At 47.4% G+C, this 18,187-nt stretch overlaps 1 protein-coding gene across 1 annotated transcript in view; it reads left to right on the top strand.

Annotated features, from left to right (window-relative positions):
* The window catches only part of SH3BP4 (SH3 domain binding protein 4), a 114,248-nt gene extending 96,920 nt beyond the window's left edge, over positions 1 to 17,328 (top strand). Inside the window, exon 5 of the mRNA XM_060151789.1 lies at positions 17,030 to 17,328. Coding sequence (XP_060007772.1) covers positions 17,030 to 17,062 — 33 coding nt within the window. The 3' untranslated portion in view covers positions 17,063 to 17,328. The remainder of the gene's footprint in view (positions 1 to 17,029) is intronic.
* Positions 17,329 to 18,187: the final 859 nt, after the last annotated feature.

Below are 18,187 nucleotides of genomic sequence, written 5' to 3'. Positions count from 1 at the left end.
CCAGTCCTTTATTGATGTTGATTTTGACATTGATAATGGTAATAATTGGCATATACAGTTATGGTATTTGTAGGTGTTTTTGAGGACCACATATTCAGAAGAAAGACTCCGTTGAAAAAAGCTGTGCTCTGATTTCCCAGGAAAAGGGCCACTTTGCGCATGGTCAGTTCCTGCCTTGGCCTTCGCCTGACTGTCGAGCAGTCACGTCAGACGGAGCGTGCACCAAATCGTTTGATTTGTGGTCACCAAGACCTCACCCCTCAGGTAGTCTCCGGTCACCTGGCCACAGCCGCCAAGCCCCGTTTTAGTCCTGGGACCCTCCCCTCCAGGGGTCTGGTCTGCAGATCCCCGCAGCCCATAGTTGGTCCTCCAACCATCCCTACTGCCATGCCTGGACTTAACGACCTCTGCCTGGTGTCTCTGCTCTCATTCTTTTTTATGGCCAAGCTACTCCAGCACCCTCTCACATAAGTCCACCTGCCCAGGCTCCTCCCCTCCATGGGATACAAAGGAAGACCCAGAGACACTCCTAGTGCCCGTTGTGCAGTCAGCTCTGGGTTTCCCCATCCCCAATTGCAGAGCTCCCTTGACTATCTCCCCTTCTCAGAGCTCCCTGCTTTTGCCTGGGCTCTTCTTGAGGTGAAACACCTGTCCTTCCTTCATCAGCCACACTGAGCTCCTTGGGGCAGTGACCGTGTCTAAACTCGTCTCTGAGTCCCCAGAGCTTTGTGCAATAAATGAGTGTTGCATGAGGGAACTACCCGTATCTCTGCCATAAGAATGCATCTCAGAATGTGGATGACTTTGGCTACTGGAGTGCGTAGAATGGGCTTTGTGTTGGGTTTACAACCAGTGTTAGCAATAAGTGGAACTTGTCCAGCAGTGAAGGCATCAAACCCAGCTCATATTTTAAAAAGAGTTCAGGGACTTCCCTGGTGGTCCAGTGGTTAAGACTCCGCGTTCCCAATGCAGGGGACACGGGTTCGTGCCCCGGTCCGGGAAGATCCCACATGCCGCGGAGCGGCTGGGCCCGTGAGCCATGGCCGCTGAGCCTGCGCGTCCGGAGCCTGTGCTCCGCAACGGGAGAGGCCACAACAGTGAGAGGCCCGCGTACCGCAAAATAAATAAATAAATAAAAAGAGTTCAAGGGGAAAAGCATGGCAGGGATGGAACTCAATGGAGTGTACACCAACAAAAATGACACGCCCTAATGATTCATTTCCTGGCACAAGGGCCAACGTACATTTGGACCTTGGTTTTTGCTGTAATAAAAATTGAGTTTTACATAGAATAGATTGAAATGACCTCATCCTAAATAGTCAAGTAACCTGAATGTTGGGGCAAAAGGGAATGCCAAGTGCCCAGGCTTTGCTTAGCGCCTGTGCTCTACGAAAGGTTGGTTCTCTTTAACCCCCCGGACCACCTTGGTTTCACAAATGGGAACCCTGAGACTCAGGGAAAGCGAACAGGCCCAGCTGGCCCAGTGGCCAACGCCCAGCTCTGTCCACCCCCAGCCGTGCCACATCAGAAGCAGGAAACGGCGTAAAGGCCATTGCTTGAGAAGCAAATGCCCAAAGCCAGAGCCGGGGCAGTTTCACTGACAACCCGGCTGTGGGTCAGGGTTAGACGGGTGTCTCCACTCTGCCCTCACAGACCTCTGGCGGGATGTGTGTGCACGCTGGGCATTACTATTTTGTGGCCGTTTCCCTAAAATCAGGAGTATTTAAAATATTTGCACTTAGCCAAAGTTTTCCCTTTTGGGTTTGTTTTTGGAATTGTAGCTTTATTGAGGTACAGTGAACATATAGACAAAGTTTTCCTTTTTTAAGACCCAGTCGTTTCCACCCGAGAGCTCATCCTTGGTGGGTTACACAGCAATATGCGTGTGCTTGACGCTGCTGAACTGGGGGAACCACTTAAAAATCAGGAAGATGGTAAATTTATGTTCATTTTACCACAATTTTTTTTTTCTTTTTTTTTTTTTGTGGTACGCGGGCCTCTCACTGTTGTGGCCTCTCCCGTTGTGGAGCACTGGCTCCGGACGCACAGGCTCAGCGGCCATGGCTCACGGGCCCAGCCGCTCCGCAGCACGTGGGATCTTCCCAGACCAGGGCACGAACCCGCGTCCCCTGCATCGACAGGCGGACTCTCAACCACTGCGCCACCAGGGAAGCCCCAAAGATTTTTTTAAATTGTGATGTGCTTTACGTACCAAATAGCACTGTCTAGTAGCAGGTCTCGTATCCCCCATAAGCTACAGGTAGTGATGAGGATTTCAATAGCTGCAAAAACATTAATGGGCATAAAAATATCTGAGATTTAGCAGTTGTTTACAAAATCACAGGAATTTCTAATATTGCAGAGGTTCGTTGCTTCCATGCATACTTGAAGGAAATGCTAATGTTCAGTTAAAAGTTCATGAAAATAAAGATGCAATTTTTTCCCTTATTTAAAAAAAAAAAAAAAAACTCCTCCTAAGGAAAGTGAATCACCAAGATTTGCTATACCTGTTGTTTGAATTGCTTGTATTAATATTTTCTGCTCCAGGTTGGCAAGAATAATCTTTTTAAAGCTTTGCTTCTCTGAGCCAATAGCGTACCTAACAGGGGAGAAGAAAAACTGGAAGAAATTAGCTGGTTGTGTCTATGACTTTTTTAATATCTCAAGTCATTTTTCTCAACTTTCTATTTCAATTGGTTTACTTTTTATCAATACAAGAATATCTATGTTCATGTCATATGTATATGGTACAATTTTCAAGGCAATTTCCAGTTCGGGGACAGCAAAAGAACCACCAAAACTGAGGGAGCAGCATGGACCCCAGCGGGATGCAGGCAGCTTGGCAGAAGGGCCCGCAGGCTGCTCATCGGTATATGTGGTCTGGGTGCCGTCATGGGCACGCAGAGGCTCAAGGGCGACCCATCAGGGGAGAGGAGTCAGTTCCTGGGCTTCCAGGAGTTCGTAACCCAGAGCAGGGGCAAATATTCAACACTCAAGGGAGACTGAGGCACTGTCATGAGAGTGGACCAAGAAAGAATTCCAGGGAGCGGGGAGCCTGTTGGGTGACGGGGCTTTGAATGAGAGTGTGGCTGTATATTTGGGGGTTCTGAGAAGAAACCCCAAGGTGGAGGGGAAATCCTGATAAGATTCTGGAAGGGCAGGGGAAGGGGGTTACTAAGAGATGCTGATTGAGTACCTTCTGTTGCCCGGCACTGTTCCAGGCCCTGGGGGTGTAATCCGTGTCCCCATGGAGCCCACGCGCTAGTGGGGAAACAGCCGGTAAACTAGATCAATGTTCAGTGTGAGGTCAGGTGGAGGTTAAGCGCTATGAGGGACACTGAGAAAACCGTGACCTTAGGGGAAGGAGCGGGTGTAGATCAGGACGGCCTGGAAGGCCTCTGATGAGGCGAAGTTTGGGGACAATGAGGGGTTCAGAGGCGCTGGGGTTTACGCTGCTCTACGAAGGGTCGCTGCTCTACGAAGGGTCGTGTGCAGGCTTAATGCCAGGTTAGACCCAGAGGGAAGGGAAGGTTTTGGGGGACTGGGGTGAGGAGGTGACAGACCCGGACAGCAGGTGTGGGTCGGGTTAGCCGCGGAGAAGCCGGGGTCCCCAAGCCCCTGCACTGCCCTGGATGCCGGGGGCCGGAGGGTGTGGGCGACGGAAGGGGGAGATGGACTCGGTGTGGCTTTTGATCGCGCAGCGAGGCCAAGAGGGGCGTCTGAGAACACAGCGGGTCAGGACTGGGGGGTCCCAGGCGTTGACGAACGGCTTCACTGGGAAGTGGGGAGGGGTTGGTTAAGCATCGTGGTCGGGGAGGGAAGCTGTGGAGGACGTGGCTGTCGTGGGGAGCAGTGAGGGGTGAGCAGTTCTAGGCTCCAAACAGAAGATTGGAAGGCGTCACTGAGATATTTTAGACCAAAAAAGCCAGTGAGAAGCTGGAGCAGACAGTGTGGAAACCTGAACGGACACCCTCCACAGGGCTTCCCCTCTCAACACCTGCGCCATCACATGGACCTCTAAGGCTTCTGGGTCACGCCCCCTCATTTCCTCTCCTGTCTCTCCGGGGCTCCACCTTGGTCCTGGCCACCATCACCTCTCCCTGTACCTGCAACTCCAGCCCCGCCCCCTGAGCTCATCCTCCACCCGGCCGCCAGCATGGTCCTTGTGAACTAGAAACCCATGCCCATAACCCCCACCCTCGCGGGCCGACGAAGGGGTGTCTCCCAGATGCTGGCCCTGCTAAGCTTCCACCTGTCCCCCCAAAATGAGAGGAATGAGGACAGTGCCCGGAGGGCTTTCATGAAAGCCAGATTTACAGAAAGCAGATCACGCTCCCTGATCCTGAGATTAAGCCTTTTTAGTGTTAACGTATCCTTTATTTGGGCAACTGATAAAGACAGTAAATTGTCGTAGTTGTTTTAATGCCTTTCTTGGCAAAGTGCAATGTTGGCTGATGACAAACACCGTGCATCGCTCACGACTCCGATCATTGGACAAATAAGGGAGATACAAGGTGAACTACCTGTTTCCTTGGCTCTTTGCTCTTGTGGCTGTTTCGACCTCACTGAGCTAGCGGCTTTATTATGCTTTCCAGGTGGTCCGTTTGTCCTCCTCTTGAGGACACGCTTGCTCTGCGTGGAACCCAGAAAACGCAAACCCACGTGCCAGCCCTCTGCCCTTACAACAAATATAACCCGAATCTGTCCGTGTTAGAGCCGTGTGTTTGCTTGTTGTGCCCTCACAGACTGTACACTGGGCAAGGAAGATGCGACAGTGGCCAGCTCGTGCTCGAGAAACGCACACTCACACTCAATACATTCTTAGATGAATGGCTTGTTGAATAAACAACTTCCCAATGACCACTGCTGACCGATTCTCTTGGGAGGATGGAGGCCAAGTACCAAGTGCCCGAACAGGTCTGTGTGTCATTGTGATGATGTTTAAAAATCAAACAAATGTAAGTTCTGTGGCGAGTCCATTTTGGATTTTATTCTAGAAAGTTCTGTCTCTACTTGTTTTAGTTCACTGGTCTTTCCACTATAACATTACATATGTTCATCTCAGCGGAAGCTCACACTTTAGGACAAAAAAAAAAAAGAGTGTTTTATCTTTCACACAACAGCCTATTTTTCTACACTCCAAGCACAAAATCAGTTCACACCCAAGGTGTGGATGGTCACACCTAGGTGAGAATAGCAGGCGTGGGTACACAAGGCCAACACCTGCAGCCTCAGGTGAGCTGACTCCCTGGACGGTCACCTGAGTCAAGCAGGCAGGGTGGTTGCCTGGCGACTCAGGAATCACAGGGCCGTCCTAGAAGAGAAGGGGTCTGGAGAACAGAGTCACTTTCATTTTTGACCCTGAGCCTGGTTAGAATCAACATCTGCAGAATTTATAGTAAAATCCTCGCTGCCAAGTCAGCTTAATGACACGTGAGATTGAAATGTACAAATGCAACCTCCTGCGTGTAGAGGGAAGTGCTGTATGAAGGTGTATTCTTTGTGCCACTAGTGAATTAATAGGAAAACAGTTATGGGTTAAAATAATTTGGAAAATCATATTCCAGTTCTGCAAGTCATGTTTCAAAACACCTTTACATATTTCTAATTATCACATTTTCTAGGTGGTAGATGAGTTGAGAAATTAAAGACAGAAAAGGTGCTGAATGTGTATTGAGGGACTCAGGGCACTTGACCTAGTTAGAAATAATTTACACAGACCTTGGAGGTTTATGTATTTTTCCCAGGACCTGGGCGACAGTGATCATTTTTCAAATATTAGCTTTGTGGAAAACGCATAGAGATGTCCTGATGGCTGGTGTCACGATGCCATGCACAATGTATCTAAAACTGTCAAAACAAAAATAAATTGGTTTTGCATTCCGAAATTCATATCCAAGTAAAAGCGACTCCATTTTCTGTTTGTGACGTGATATATTCCAGAATTCTGCGGGAAGTATGATTGGATACCTTGGATGTATCAGGCAGCACTCTGTCCCTGAAAGAAAGAACTTTGCACAGTACTCATATATTTCACTTCCAACAAGGTGGTTTATTAGTATAATTATTCTCAAAATGCCTTCAAAATATATACATTATTCAAAGGTTTATAATATTTACTCTTATTTGGGTATTTTGCAAGTCAATCAGATCAGAACAGAGCTCTAGCTAAAATATCCTTATTATTTGGGATTCCCATAGGTTTGGATCCACAACTCTGGGAGGAAGTGAAGTGGGTACCAGCTTGGTAACCTTGAGAAAATGAAATAACTCCACTATTTAAGGACATTTTTAAAAACGTAATTGCTGTGACCACTGACCTGATTTTTTTTTTTTTTTCCCGCGGTACGCGGGCCTCTCACTGCTGTGGCCTCTCCCGTTGCGGAGCACAGGCTCCGGACGCGCAGGCTCAGCGGCCATGGCTCACGGGCCCAGCCGCTCCGCGGCATGTGGGATCTTCCCGGACCGGGGCACGAACCCGTGTCTACTGCATCGGCAGGCGGACCCTCAACCACTGCGCCACCAGGGGAGCTCTGGCCTGATTTTTTATGTGTGATCCACGGACCACCTGAATAGGCCTCTCCAGCAGGCATTTTCATCTGTATTAAAAATGCAGATTCCAAGATTTCCCAGGGCTTTTGAGTCAGATGCTGTGGGACCTGTGCAGGAAATCTGTATTTACCAAGCTTTCCATCTGATTCTTGGGTGCTCTGAAGCATGAGGACAAGCTCAGTTTTTCATTTGACGGTAAAACAGTAGACAGAAAAGAAATGTAAATGATATCTGAGTAGGAGGGGATGGGTATGGATTTCGCTTTGTGATTTCTAAATATTTCCCAGCTTTGGCTCCAGACTCCTCTCCTGGGCATCCTGGCTTCTCCTCACTGGCCCACTTTTCAGTCACCTCCTGCTGAACCTTAATTAAAATCCAGGCAGTTATTTTCAGGGAGGCTTCTCTGATACGAACGATGTCTCTAGGGCTTGTTGGACTGTCCCCGATGGGAGGAATAAATGGGGTAGTGCTCAGCCATGGGCCTGCCTCCCTCTGTCCTGGACCTTCTCAGACCTCCTATTCATCAGGGGTAGTGATGTTTATCCCCGCTGGTCACTGTGCCCCCCAGGCCAGGCCGGGGTTTGGGCCTTACCCCGTGTTCTGCATTCAGGGGCTAATGCCCAGGGCTGTAGGGATTTCCCGTCCCCATGGGAGGCACCATGCAGGCAGACGCACAGTCTCTCATTTGGTTAATGCTGGTCCCCAGGAGGACTTTGCAGAAGTCCCTCCCTCCTGCACACCATCCCTGGTTCAATAGACCTCGGATGGGCCTGGGCGGTGTGTGTGGGGTGTACTTGTGTGTGCACAAGTGTGCAAGCACACATGTGGGCCTCTGCGCCAGAGGTCAAGGAGGCTTCTGAGACAGCCTCCAGGCATTCCTTACCGTGGGCAACACCACCACTGCAGAAGCACTGACCCCTCAGTTTTATTCCATGGCCACCTAGACAAGTAACAGCCAACACTTAGCGCTTTCTCTGTGTGTCACAGTCCTAAGAACTTCAGAGATTTCAACTCATTTGATCCTCTTGACACCCCTGTGCAACCGGTAAAATTATTATCCACATTTACAGATGAGAAAGTAAGGCACAGAGAGGTTAAGTAACTTTCCCAAGGTCACATAGCTACAAAGTGTGGAGCTGAGATTCAAACCCAGGCAGTCTGGCTCCAAGGTCTTTGCTGAACCCCATTCCTACCATACCCAGGTGATGTTTTCCTGTGAGACAAAAACCCCAGCAAGAGGAGGAAACGGGGACTTGCATAACTGAAAGTGGTAAAGAGCAAAAATTGTATTTCTGACTTCAGAATGTTCTACATGGACATGATGAAAAGTGGGGAGGGGTTTGTAACAGGCTTTTTGTTTTTAATTTCCTTCGGTTAAGCAGATGTAATTAGTTTGTATTCTCTCCACATATTTCAATGGCTGGCATGGAGACAGCACAGAGCCTGCTGAACCAAGAGTGAGTTTAAAATCTGCCTCAACAGAAATGTCCATTAGTACCAAGGTGGTTAAATAGATCACAGTACGCTTACGCAATGGAACACTGTTCGACCATTAAAAGGAACAGGCAGATCTATAATAGTTAGTGTGAAAGGATCTCCAAGATATACTAAGTGGAAAACAAAATAGAACAGTGACTATAAAATCTCCCATTTATGGAAGTTACACACAAAACATTCCTGGAATGACACCCAAGGAGCTCCGTCATGGGGTTGCTAGGGCCTGGAGTCCTGCCTTTGGGGGAAGAACTCAGTTTTCATTGTATATGTTTTTGTGCCATTTGATTTCCTACGCTGTACCAGTGATTTTTTTTTCTTTTTTGCTATAGATAATGATTAATGAAATGAGAATAATTTAGAATTAGTAAATTGCAAGGAATAAAACGAATACTCCAGTTTGCAAAATTAAAAATCAGACAAGTACCTAATTAGCATCCTGTTAATTAGCACGGTCAGCCTCTAGAGAGGGATCATCAGAACTGATTGAACAGAACAGAACGTTTGCAGCCAGCACCCCTCGATGGGTTTTAGGAAGTTCTCTGAAACCCTCAAATGGTGCGCTTACTTTTTCTTTACTTTGGTCTGTGTGTCCTCCGAGGAGGATGTCCGGAGGTTTTCTTTTTTAGATTCTCACACAGGTTCATGACCCCAAAAGTTCAACAACCACTAGCCTAGAGGCTGTGAAAAAAAGGCGATGTCCGTTTAAAAGACTCTCGTATGCAGAGCATTAATGAGTAAGAGAGGGACTCATAGGTACTGGCCTTGGTCACATGAAGCCCACCCACGCCCAGGGCACGCCCTTCCCGGATGTTTCCAGCAACTGTGTCTTGTGCATATCACATATATGACATGCATCATTCTATCATCAGTCTGCCGGGACCACTTTCGGCTGAATGCAGCTGAAACCTGGCGGAAAGCAGCTATGCCGAAGAAGGGGTTTATTTTTCTAACCTGACCAGTTCCCAGGCTGAGTGCACGGTCCAGAGCTGATGCACAAGCTCAGGGAACTAGACTTTCATCTCCCTTCACAGCCATCCTTAGGCTGTGGCTTCATGCTGCATCTCTGGGTACCAGGTCCATTTTCCAGTCAGCAAGAGGGGGAGAGGGCAAAGGGTATGGGATCTGCCAGTTGTCTTTTTCTCACAAGGGAAACAAGAACCTTCCTGGCACTGCACTCAGTAGAATTCCTTTGTGTTTCATTATCGCACACTCAAACAGCCCCCCGCCCAGCTATAAGGGAGCCTGGTGCGGGGAGCATTCTGTTCACTAATTGATTGTCGTGTAACCATAAACCAACTAGAAATCCTGTTATAGGATGGAGGAATAGGGACCAGTGCCAATTGCACGACCCCAAGTGGAGCCCGTACGTATGCACGGGAGCGTGTGTGTCTGGACCTATTCCTGCACCGTGAAGTAGCAAGCATGCATTATTCGGTCCGTTGGGCCTGAAAACTGTCCTAATACTTTCATTGTGAAAGTACAGCCTGGGGCTGTAACTTACAGACCTGCATCCGTTAATGCCATTAGAGTCAAAGCTGAATATCATATGATTTTAAACTATCCCAATGTAACTCCAACAAAAGTGCATGACACAGCTTGGGACGTGGTGAAAAATTCCTGATGGAAGCAAACTGCATTTCTTTTTCAGTTTTATTGAGATATAATTGACGTACAGCACCGTCTAAGTTGAAGGTTTATGAGTTTAGCGAGTTAAGCTTATAAGTTTAATGGAAAATACATTTTAATAAAAATGACCTACAGGGCTTCCCTGGTGGCGCAGTGGTTGAGAGTCCGTCTGTCGATGCACGGGACGCGGGTTCGTGCCCCGGTCCGGGAAGATCCCACGTGCCGCGGAGCGGCTGGGCCCGTGAGCCATGGCCGCTCAGCCTGCGCGTCCGGATCCTGTGCTCCGCAACGGGAGAGACCACAACAGTGAGAGGCCCACGTACCGCAAAAAAAAAATGACCTACAAGAATAAATGAAGCAACCACCTGTGCCTGATTCAGCCAAAGTTCCAATTCTGCGCAGACTCTCCAGGGCACCTCTGTTATCAACAAAAGATGCCATGAGCCTCCGAACTAGGACCCTACGCCTGGGGCTGGGGCCGGCAATGATGTGGATCACCTGCGAAGAATTTTGATGGAAGAAAAGTGGGTGCCGGAAGTGATGAGATGTAGGTCTTGGACCAAATGACCAAACGGGTGTATAAATGCACAGAAAGTGACTGTTCAGACAGTGATATAGAATTTGAGTTGAAGGAAATAATACTGACATTATTATTGTGATGATGCCTCGAATTCTAACTAAAAGCATTCTCTGCACAGGATAACAGCCAGCCTCCTGGGATCACACCTACCATTGCCCATCTCTCTCTCTGTTTTGGGGGACGTTTTGTTAAGAAACTTTTGCAATGTGGTGTTTCTCCAAAGGCCAAGCACCCACTAATTAATGGTAGCATTTCACCAGAAACTAAGTATGAATATAAACTTGAAAGCATTCTCTCCCTTGGGAAACTTCCATTTTCTTTACATTTGAAAACGTTGTATTTTAAAGAGATGCTACTGGAAAATACAGTGTTCAAATTTTCCCTCCTGTTTATGACTATATAATAGTTGTCCTGAACATGGTAGATGTGTCTGGATCAAAATATAATACATGAGGGAAAAAATACCGAGTGTGATATCCTTACAGAAGTACCCACAGCTTAAGAAAAAAGAGTAAGATTGTCTTTGTTTCCAGAAGAGAAAACTCAAAATACATGGATACTTGCTCAGCCTTTTAGAGAGATTATTGGAGAACGAATTCAGATCATAGCTTCTCTTTCATGGTGACACATGCTGGTATGTTTTAAGTCTTCCGAAGTACCTTTGATTTATGTTTTCTCTACACCCAAAGGAATAAGTGTAAGGTAATTCAAAAGCTGTAATTTTGGGAAATGTCAGGCCTTTCATTTAGTTTCTGAGGATAAATTTAAATCCCTGTTTCTTTAACATAAATATTCTTTGTTTATCACGGCTCTAAAATGTTTTTGTAGAGGTAGATTTCATGTAGTCTGATGCTTTAAGAGTATTTCGAAGCATTCTACGACAGCTTGTGAATCTTTAAAGTGTCCGGGTAGGAGCTGCACACGAAACTAAAGAGATACCCGGGAAAAAATGTAGGCGCCGTGAGTGCCATGGGCGAAGTCAGCCCACGGACATGTGCTGGGTGTCTGGTATAGCTTCTCCTCAAGGTGCTCCGGTCTCTCCGATGAGAGACAGCCAGAATTTCCTTATCTGGACAGACTCAGGAGGACCCAAATAACGCATTGTCAGGCCATAGAGTGCTATACCTTAGCAGAGAACTCTTTGGGGACAGGATGAACAGAGGGTCACATTTGAGACCTGAAAAATCACATCTGGGAGCTGCTCTCGGTTCCCTGACGCCTCCTTGGCATGCGTGGGGTCCCCTCCTTGGAGACAGGTCTCTCTCCATCGTCTCCTTCCTGCCCCGCCCCCAGGGAGCTTCTTCCCCAGCGTGTCCTAGAGATGCTCTTCCATCCCTAGCCTTGGTTGCTTCCGTTGTTAGACCCATGACCCTTTCCTCCAGAGAACTGATCTCACTTTGTAATTACACCTTCTCTAATATGATTGTTTCCGTGACGTCTGCACCCCATGAGACTCGGGGCTCTGCTCCCCGCTGCAGCCCTGGCTGCACAATAAACACTTGTGGAGGAAGAAAGGAAGGGAAGGGGAGAGGGCTGCTGGGGACGGGACAGGGTGGGGCGGTGGTCGGGGGTGGGGTCACATTGCTGAGCCACCCGAATTCCCACACGGATGGTCTGGTCTGACAGCCCCTACGGAGCTCAAAATTGGAACTGAACACAGAATTAATTTGGCTGCGTGCTTTGATTATATCCAAAGGCAGACAGCCAGCCGCCGCCAGCCGGAGAGCAAGAATTTCCCTCGTTTGGAGAACTCGGCCAACCTCCTTACGGCTCCTGCACCATTTTTAATGTCGCTTTCAAGCAGCATCGTCTGTCGTGCCTAGAGTTGCTTAAAGGAACGAAACCGCCATCACGTTTTATAAAAATAATTTTACACCCAGAGATCTGAATGTACGGCACGTTTCTGAAAATTGCCTACAGGCGTCTGGTTTGAATACCATTGCCTGTGACTTTACAGCTCAACTTTACCAAAATAGAGGGGCTGCCATAGACCAACAGGAGCTCAGCTGAAGTTCCTTTTAGTCTTCTGGAAAAACTTAGGAACTTTAACTGCTCTTACCGGCCTTTGGCTGTGCAAAACAAATATTTTCCACTGCTGCTTTTTCCTCCTGAGTTATCCATACACATCCAGTGTTAAATGAAGAAAGACAAAATGTTGCCTGAGTTCTGCAAAGTCAACCTGAACCTCACATCAGGGAAAACACTTGATTCTTTGTGTTACAAGTGGAAGTCCATGAGGAGGTCAGCTCAGAATGTTGGAGATACAGCTGCAGCTGCGAACATGGGTGGCTGTGGCTAGCTCGTATCCCCCTGGCTGGCCTGAACCACATTCTAGAAAACCCACTTCCACCCTGGAAGATCAGATGTGATCTCCACCAGGCCAACCACTCTCCCAGCACTTAGAGAAGCCTGCTTTGCCCTGCACCTGAGCGCTTGAGAGAGAGAGAGAGAGGAGAGAGAGAGAGGAGAGTGGGGAGTTTCCTAAAGAGAAAATGAGTGGGCATTTCACTGTTCATCCTCCCTTCTTGTTGACTGCTCTCGAACAGGTTCATTGGTTTTGAATTCACAATCTTAGTAAAAGTGGTTTTGTACCAACACCTCTCCACTCAAGCACTGTTGTTGGAAATTCAAAGCCCTCTGTGCCTGCCGTGGAGATCAATGCAAATTTACAATGTATTGAATCCAGATACTATTATATGTGGGTAGTAGACCAAGTCTTCCGGAAGTCTTCCGGACTTGCTCTTGGTCAGTGGCTGGGGAGCAAAGGATACGTCTGTTTCTATTTTGGGTTTTGTTTTTAACCAGTGAGCTTGTTGATTATTCATTCTAAGGATGGAATTCTTGAAAAGTCTTCCAGGCATATAGGAACTGATTCCCTCTCCTATTCTGGTTGATTGTTGTTTCGTTTCGTCCACTTTTTTTTTTCTTCCTCTAAAGACAACACATGAAGAAATAATGAGTCATGGTCACTTCTTCCCTTCGGTGTCCCTCATATTGGACATAAAACACTGATTCTATTTTTGACTAGATCTCCTTTCTGTCTTGGTTCATTTTGTAGAAGAAGCTTCTAGACTGGTTATATGACTTTTTTAAAAGAAATGATAAAGTTGGACTCTTGTTTCTAGCCAGGAGGTGTAACCAGCTCTGAACTTGCCTACCTACCATAAACAACGAGAAAATTGGACAAAATACAGGAAACGGCAGCTTTCAGACACTGGACCAAAGTCGGTGTGTCAGTGCAGGATATTGAGAGAAGGAAAACAAAGGAGGTGAATGCCACCATGGCCCCAGCTTTCCACTGGGAGGCACTTTCTGGACCACAGCACAGGGAGAGGGAATCCAAGCAGGTCGTAGAGATCTCGCTGACTTGAGCATCAGGGATGGGAGTTCAGAGAGGCCAAGGAGGCCAGAATTTGTGGAGCAGAGCACTGGAGTGGAATGAGCTACACAGAAAAAAACGCTCTTTGCCCCTGAGTCTCTGGGTGAAAATCATAACTTGCCTGCATAGGACCAACTCTCCAAGGTCAGGGAAACAACCATTAGGGGGTTTGTAAGGTTAACCATTTCCAGACCTCACACAGTGCCAACCAGTCAAGTGGAGAGAACTCACAGAACGTCCAAGGCATTCAGAAAAGAGCTCGGGAAGGTCATGCATTAGTCATAGATAAAACTAGCCCGACAGCAAAGGCTACTCTAAACCTGGCATTAAAAACTTAACAGCAAGACTCAAAAATATCAATCTGATTCAAAAATAACTTAACAGACTGCCGAAAAACCCTGCAATACTATTTAAAGGAAGACCAAAGAAACCCCCAAAAAACTGGACATTCAATAATGCAATAGTCACAATGTCCAATATCCAGTCAAAATTCACTACATGCAAAGGTGTGAAAAAATGTGACACATCACCGTGATGAAGATCAGTCATGGAGACAGACCCAGAAATGATGTAGATGATGAAGAAATGATGGAATTAGCAGAGAAGGACTTTAAAACAGTTGTTATAAATATGCTTAAGAATTTTAAGGAAAATAAGAACATAATGAAGAGAGAAATAGAAGATAAAACCAAAGGAAACTGATAAGCTGGATAATACAGATCTGAAATAGGGCTTCGCTGGTGGCTCAGTGGTTGAGAGTCCGCCTGCCGATGCAGGGGACACGGGTTCGTGCCCCGGTCTGGGAGGATCCCACATGCCGCGGAGCGCTGGGCCCGTGAGCCATGGCCGCTGAGCCTGTGCGTCCGGAGCCTGTGCTCCGCAACGGGAGAGGCCACAACAGTGAGAGGCCCGCGTACGGCAAAAAAAAAGAAAAAAAAAATTCTCCACGCCTTTGCCAATCCAGAGGAACTAATTTCTTTTTATCTTTTAACATGAAAATATCTCAAACATACACAAAAGTATAGAAAAGAGTATGATGAACTCCCTGAGCTCATCACTCACGTCAACGTTTCACCCAAATTCTACTCTTTGTGTTTCATTTGACCTCTTAAAGCTTTTTAAAAAACTCTGGAGTATTGAAAACAAATCTCAGATAGCATATCATTCCACTCATAAATACTCCAGTGTTCATCTCTACCAAATAGTTGATCAAGGCTAAACACACACACATGATACCATTATTACACCCAAAAGATTAGCAATAATTTCTTTATATTGCCTGATAACCAATCTACCTTTAATTTTCCTGATTGTCTCAGAAGTGCCTTTATGGTTCATTTGCCCTACTCTTTGCTTTCAGATAATATGACTCTTAATTCTTTTGTAATCTTAACAGTTTACCTCCTCTTCTGGTTTTTCCATGCCAGTTATTTCTTAGAAACAATCTGATCATTTTCCGGGTCACTTGTCCAACAGAATGTCTCACTTCTGGCTTTGGTTGGCTGACGCATTGGGGCATCATTTAAATCTCTTCTCAACTTCCCATTTGCTGTGAATGGGCAGTTAGGTCTAAAGGCTTGACTGGGTTCAGGTTCAATCTATCAGCAATAGTACTTCTCAGGTGGGTCTGAGACCTTCCTATTGCAGAGCTTCAGGGGGTACACGATGTCTAGCTTCCCCACTTTTGGCAACATTAAGGTAGATGAAAGGCATCAGCTCTTGTCAGCCTGTCAACTCTTCCCCTAATGGTTTTAGCTGCCCCTTGGAATGATCATTTTAAATTATCTTTGCCACTTCGACAGCTGAGAAATGAGAGCCGTCTGTTTTAGTTGGTTGATGTTATTTGTTGCTTAGTTTTCAAGTCAAGGGATTCCTCCATGATTCATCTCCCTGCCTCCTTGCCAGGTCTCCTTGCTGACTCTTGATCATCTCTGGTCTATTCCTTGGCTTGCCCTTCTCCTCAAGCCCTTTGAACTGCCTGATGCAGAAACCATTCCATGCACAGCTCCTAGGAATGGTCTCCACATTCTGAGCCACAGGTAGGTATGAGATGTCAGCCCCTGATTCCAGCTCACTGATGGACAGGGTACAAAGCCACCCATTCTACATCCTGTCCCTGTCATGGTCCACACTGCAGAATGGGAGAAGTTTAGTGGAACATTAAGTCTGTTCAGTCCTAGCTCACTTCTTAATTTCCAGATCCTATTTCTAAGACACAGGCCTGAGTCTGTATGGGTTGGGCCATGAGCAGTTTGTGGAATAGACACTGTCCTGGATCACAATGGCCCCTCCCCTCCCGAGTTGGCTTTGGGTCACCCTGTGCTCTTCCCCTTCAGATGACTTACCTCCCAGGAAGCTCCAAGGCTCTCAACAAACATGACCTTGGTGACATCAGCCCAGAGGCCACAGAGACATGCCCAAATCTGTCTGACTCTTGGGATGAGCACAAGTTAGTCTGCGCCTCGGGAACCCTGTCCCCACTAAACAGTGACATAGAGCAATGTGGTTGGTATTCTCAGAGCTATGAGGCACTGCTACCGAAAGATTTTTTAAAAGGAAAACAATGTAAAAAATCTTCTTAGTAATCCAGGTATCTTTGTGAAAGATGTTGAAAATCCCCCGCGGGACTTTGTAGGAAAGAAAGACTTGAGAAACACTGTTGTGACTACTGTCACACCCACCCCTCCCCCACGGGGAGCGTGTAGAACAACTACAGGGCAGGCATTTCCGTTCCCTGCCACGAGAAACTCTCTTGAGCTACAGGTCCTGATCAAGGACATGTTTTGGAATTTGGTGTATTTTGTTTTTTTACCAGTTTTTGGCATCTACCGGTTTGAGGGGATTCCAGTACAGAGTCCCTGTTGGAATGGTGAGGGGCACAGGGATGGACTCCAGCTAGTGACCATGGCAGCAGTAACATTTACACATCCACGGAGCACAGAGGGGGATAACGGTTGAGTTTGGAGTGCTGTGAAGGCAGGATTTTGTCACTGAGTGGCCTGTGTCCCAGACCCCTCTCTCAAAAAGGCCCCCAAGGGGAAATTATTCGCACCTTAAAAACAGCAAAATGAAGGACACGGGATTCTCTTACTAATCATTCACATAGATGCTTATTTTATCTTTGGAAAAGTAACGTAGAGGTGTTGGTTCCCATTTTCACGATTAAGAAACTATCAGTTCCCACTCAGCTCCTGACCCCACGGCCCCGTTGAGGCCACTGGCCGCCCCCGTCCTCAGTCTGTTTCCCCTCTGCCAGCTCCAGCCTGCTTCCTTCTCTCCAGCCAAACAGCCAACGGATCCCAAACACTCTTACTAGAGTTGTCCGATTCTCTTCTTTCTCATTAGAATGGATTTGTTCCAGGTAAACCTCAACTCATTTTATCTTACTCAGGGAGCTGCTGCCCCAACGACGTGGGGAAGACACTTGAAGAGCACGAGGCGTGGACCCCTCAGCAATTTTGAGTCTGGACAGTCGGTCCTTCTCCCTGTGTGGCTGGATTAAGGGCACTGTGGAGCTGCCCAGCTCTCAGGTTCTGGGAGAATGTGACCAAGGCACAAAGTCTTCAGAGTTTCCCAGGCTGGGCTCCCACCACCCCACCTCCAGCCCACCGTGCTCTCTCCTGGAACTCTCAGCACAGCAGATCTGCCCTTTCTTTCAGACTGAGCTTCCTTCCCTTGCTGTCTGTGGTTTAAAAATGACACCAACCCACCCCTTCCATCCAGACGTGCATTCTCTGCACCCTCCCCTCGAAGCTACAAGAACTGTAACTGCTTCATCCAGCAGAGTATGGCCAAGTGATGCTGTGTGATGTCTGAAGCAGGACAGAAGGGACCACCTACTTTCTGCCATTTCTCTGGAACATTTGCTCTTGAAATCCTGACCGCCATGTACGGGGTCCTGTGGGGCTGCCATGCTTGCAGGAAGCCCAAGCCACATGGGGGGCCATGAGAAGAGCTCTGGTCAAACATCAGCCTTCAAATCACCCCAGCCCAAGCACCAGACGTGTGCATGAAGAAGCTTCCAGAAGATCCTAGATTCAAAGATTCTGAGTTCAGAGGAAGTTATGCCATCAGTACGCTCATGGTGGAATCATTTGCATCAGCCGTGAGTCATCCCATAAGGAAGGTGGCAGGTAAAGGGCCACATCCTTGCAGTGGACTTTGTGACAACTTTACATGAGGACAGTAGAAACAGGACATGCTGTTGTGTGCATTTCCTGAGGGAGACAGATATGTGCGCACTGAAAATAGTTCTGGATAAAGTAATTTAAAAAGAAGAGAGACAAACCCTGGAGACGGTGCTCGCATACCACAGGAAGCTTTCACAGGAACGTTCATTGCGGCCCTAGGGCCTTAGCAAAGACGTGGGAACGGGAGAGAAGACCTCTTCATTATTACCCAGCAAGGTGATAAAACTATACAGAAAGGAAAGCTGGGGAAAGGCGCACCCAGGGTTCAGGGTGATGATCAGCTTCCGGTGGCAGAAGCCAGGAGGATGGGCAGGTGTAGAAAGACCATGTGGTGACATGTAGGTCATTGTCAATGCGCCAGCT

The sequence above is a fragment of the Lagenorhynchus albirostris genome, chromosome 6, assembly GCF_949774975.1.
Source record: "Lagenorhynchus albirostris chromosome 6, mLagAlb1.1, whole genome shotgun sequence".
Classification (NCBI taxonomy): domain Eukaryota; kingdom Metazoa; phylum Chordata; class Mammalia; order Artiodactyla; family Delphinidae; genus Lagenorhynchus; species Lagenorhynchus albirostris.
This window is presented reverse-complemented; position numbering and strand designations above follow the sequence as displayed.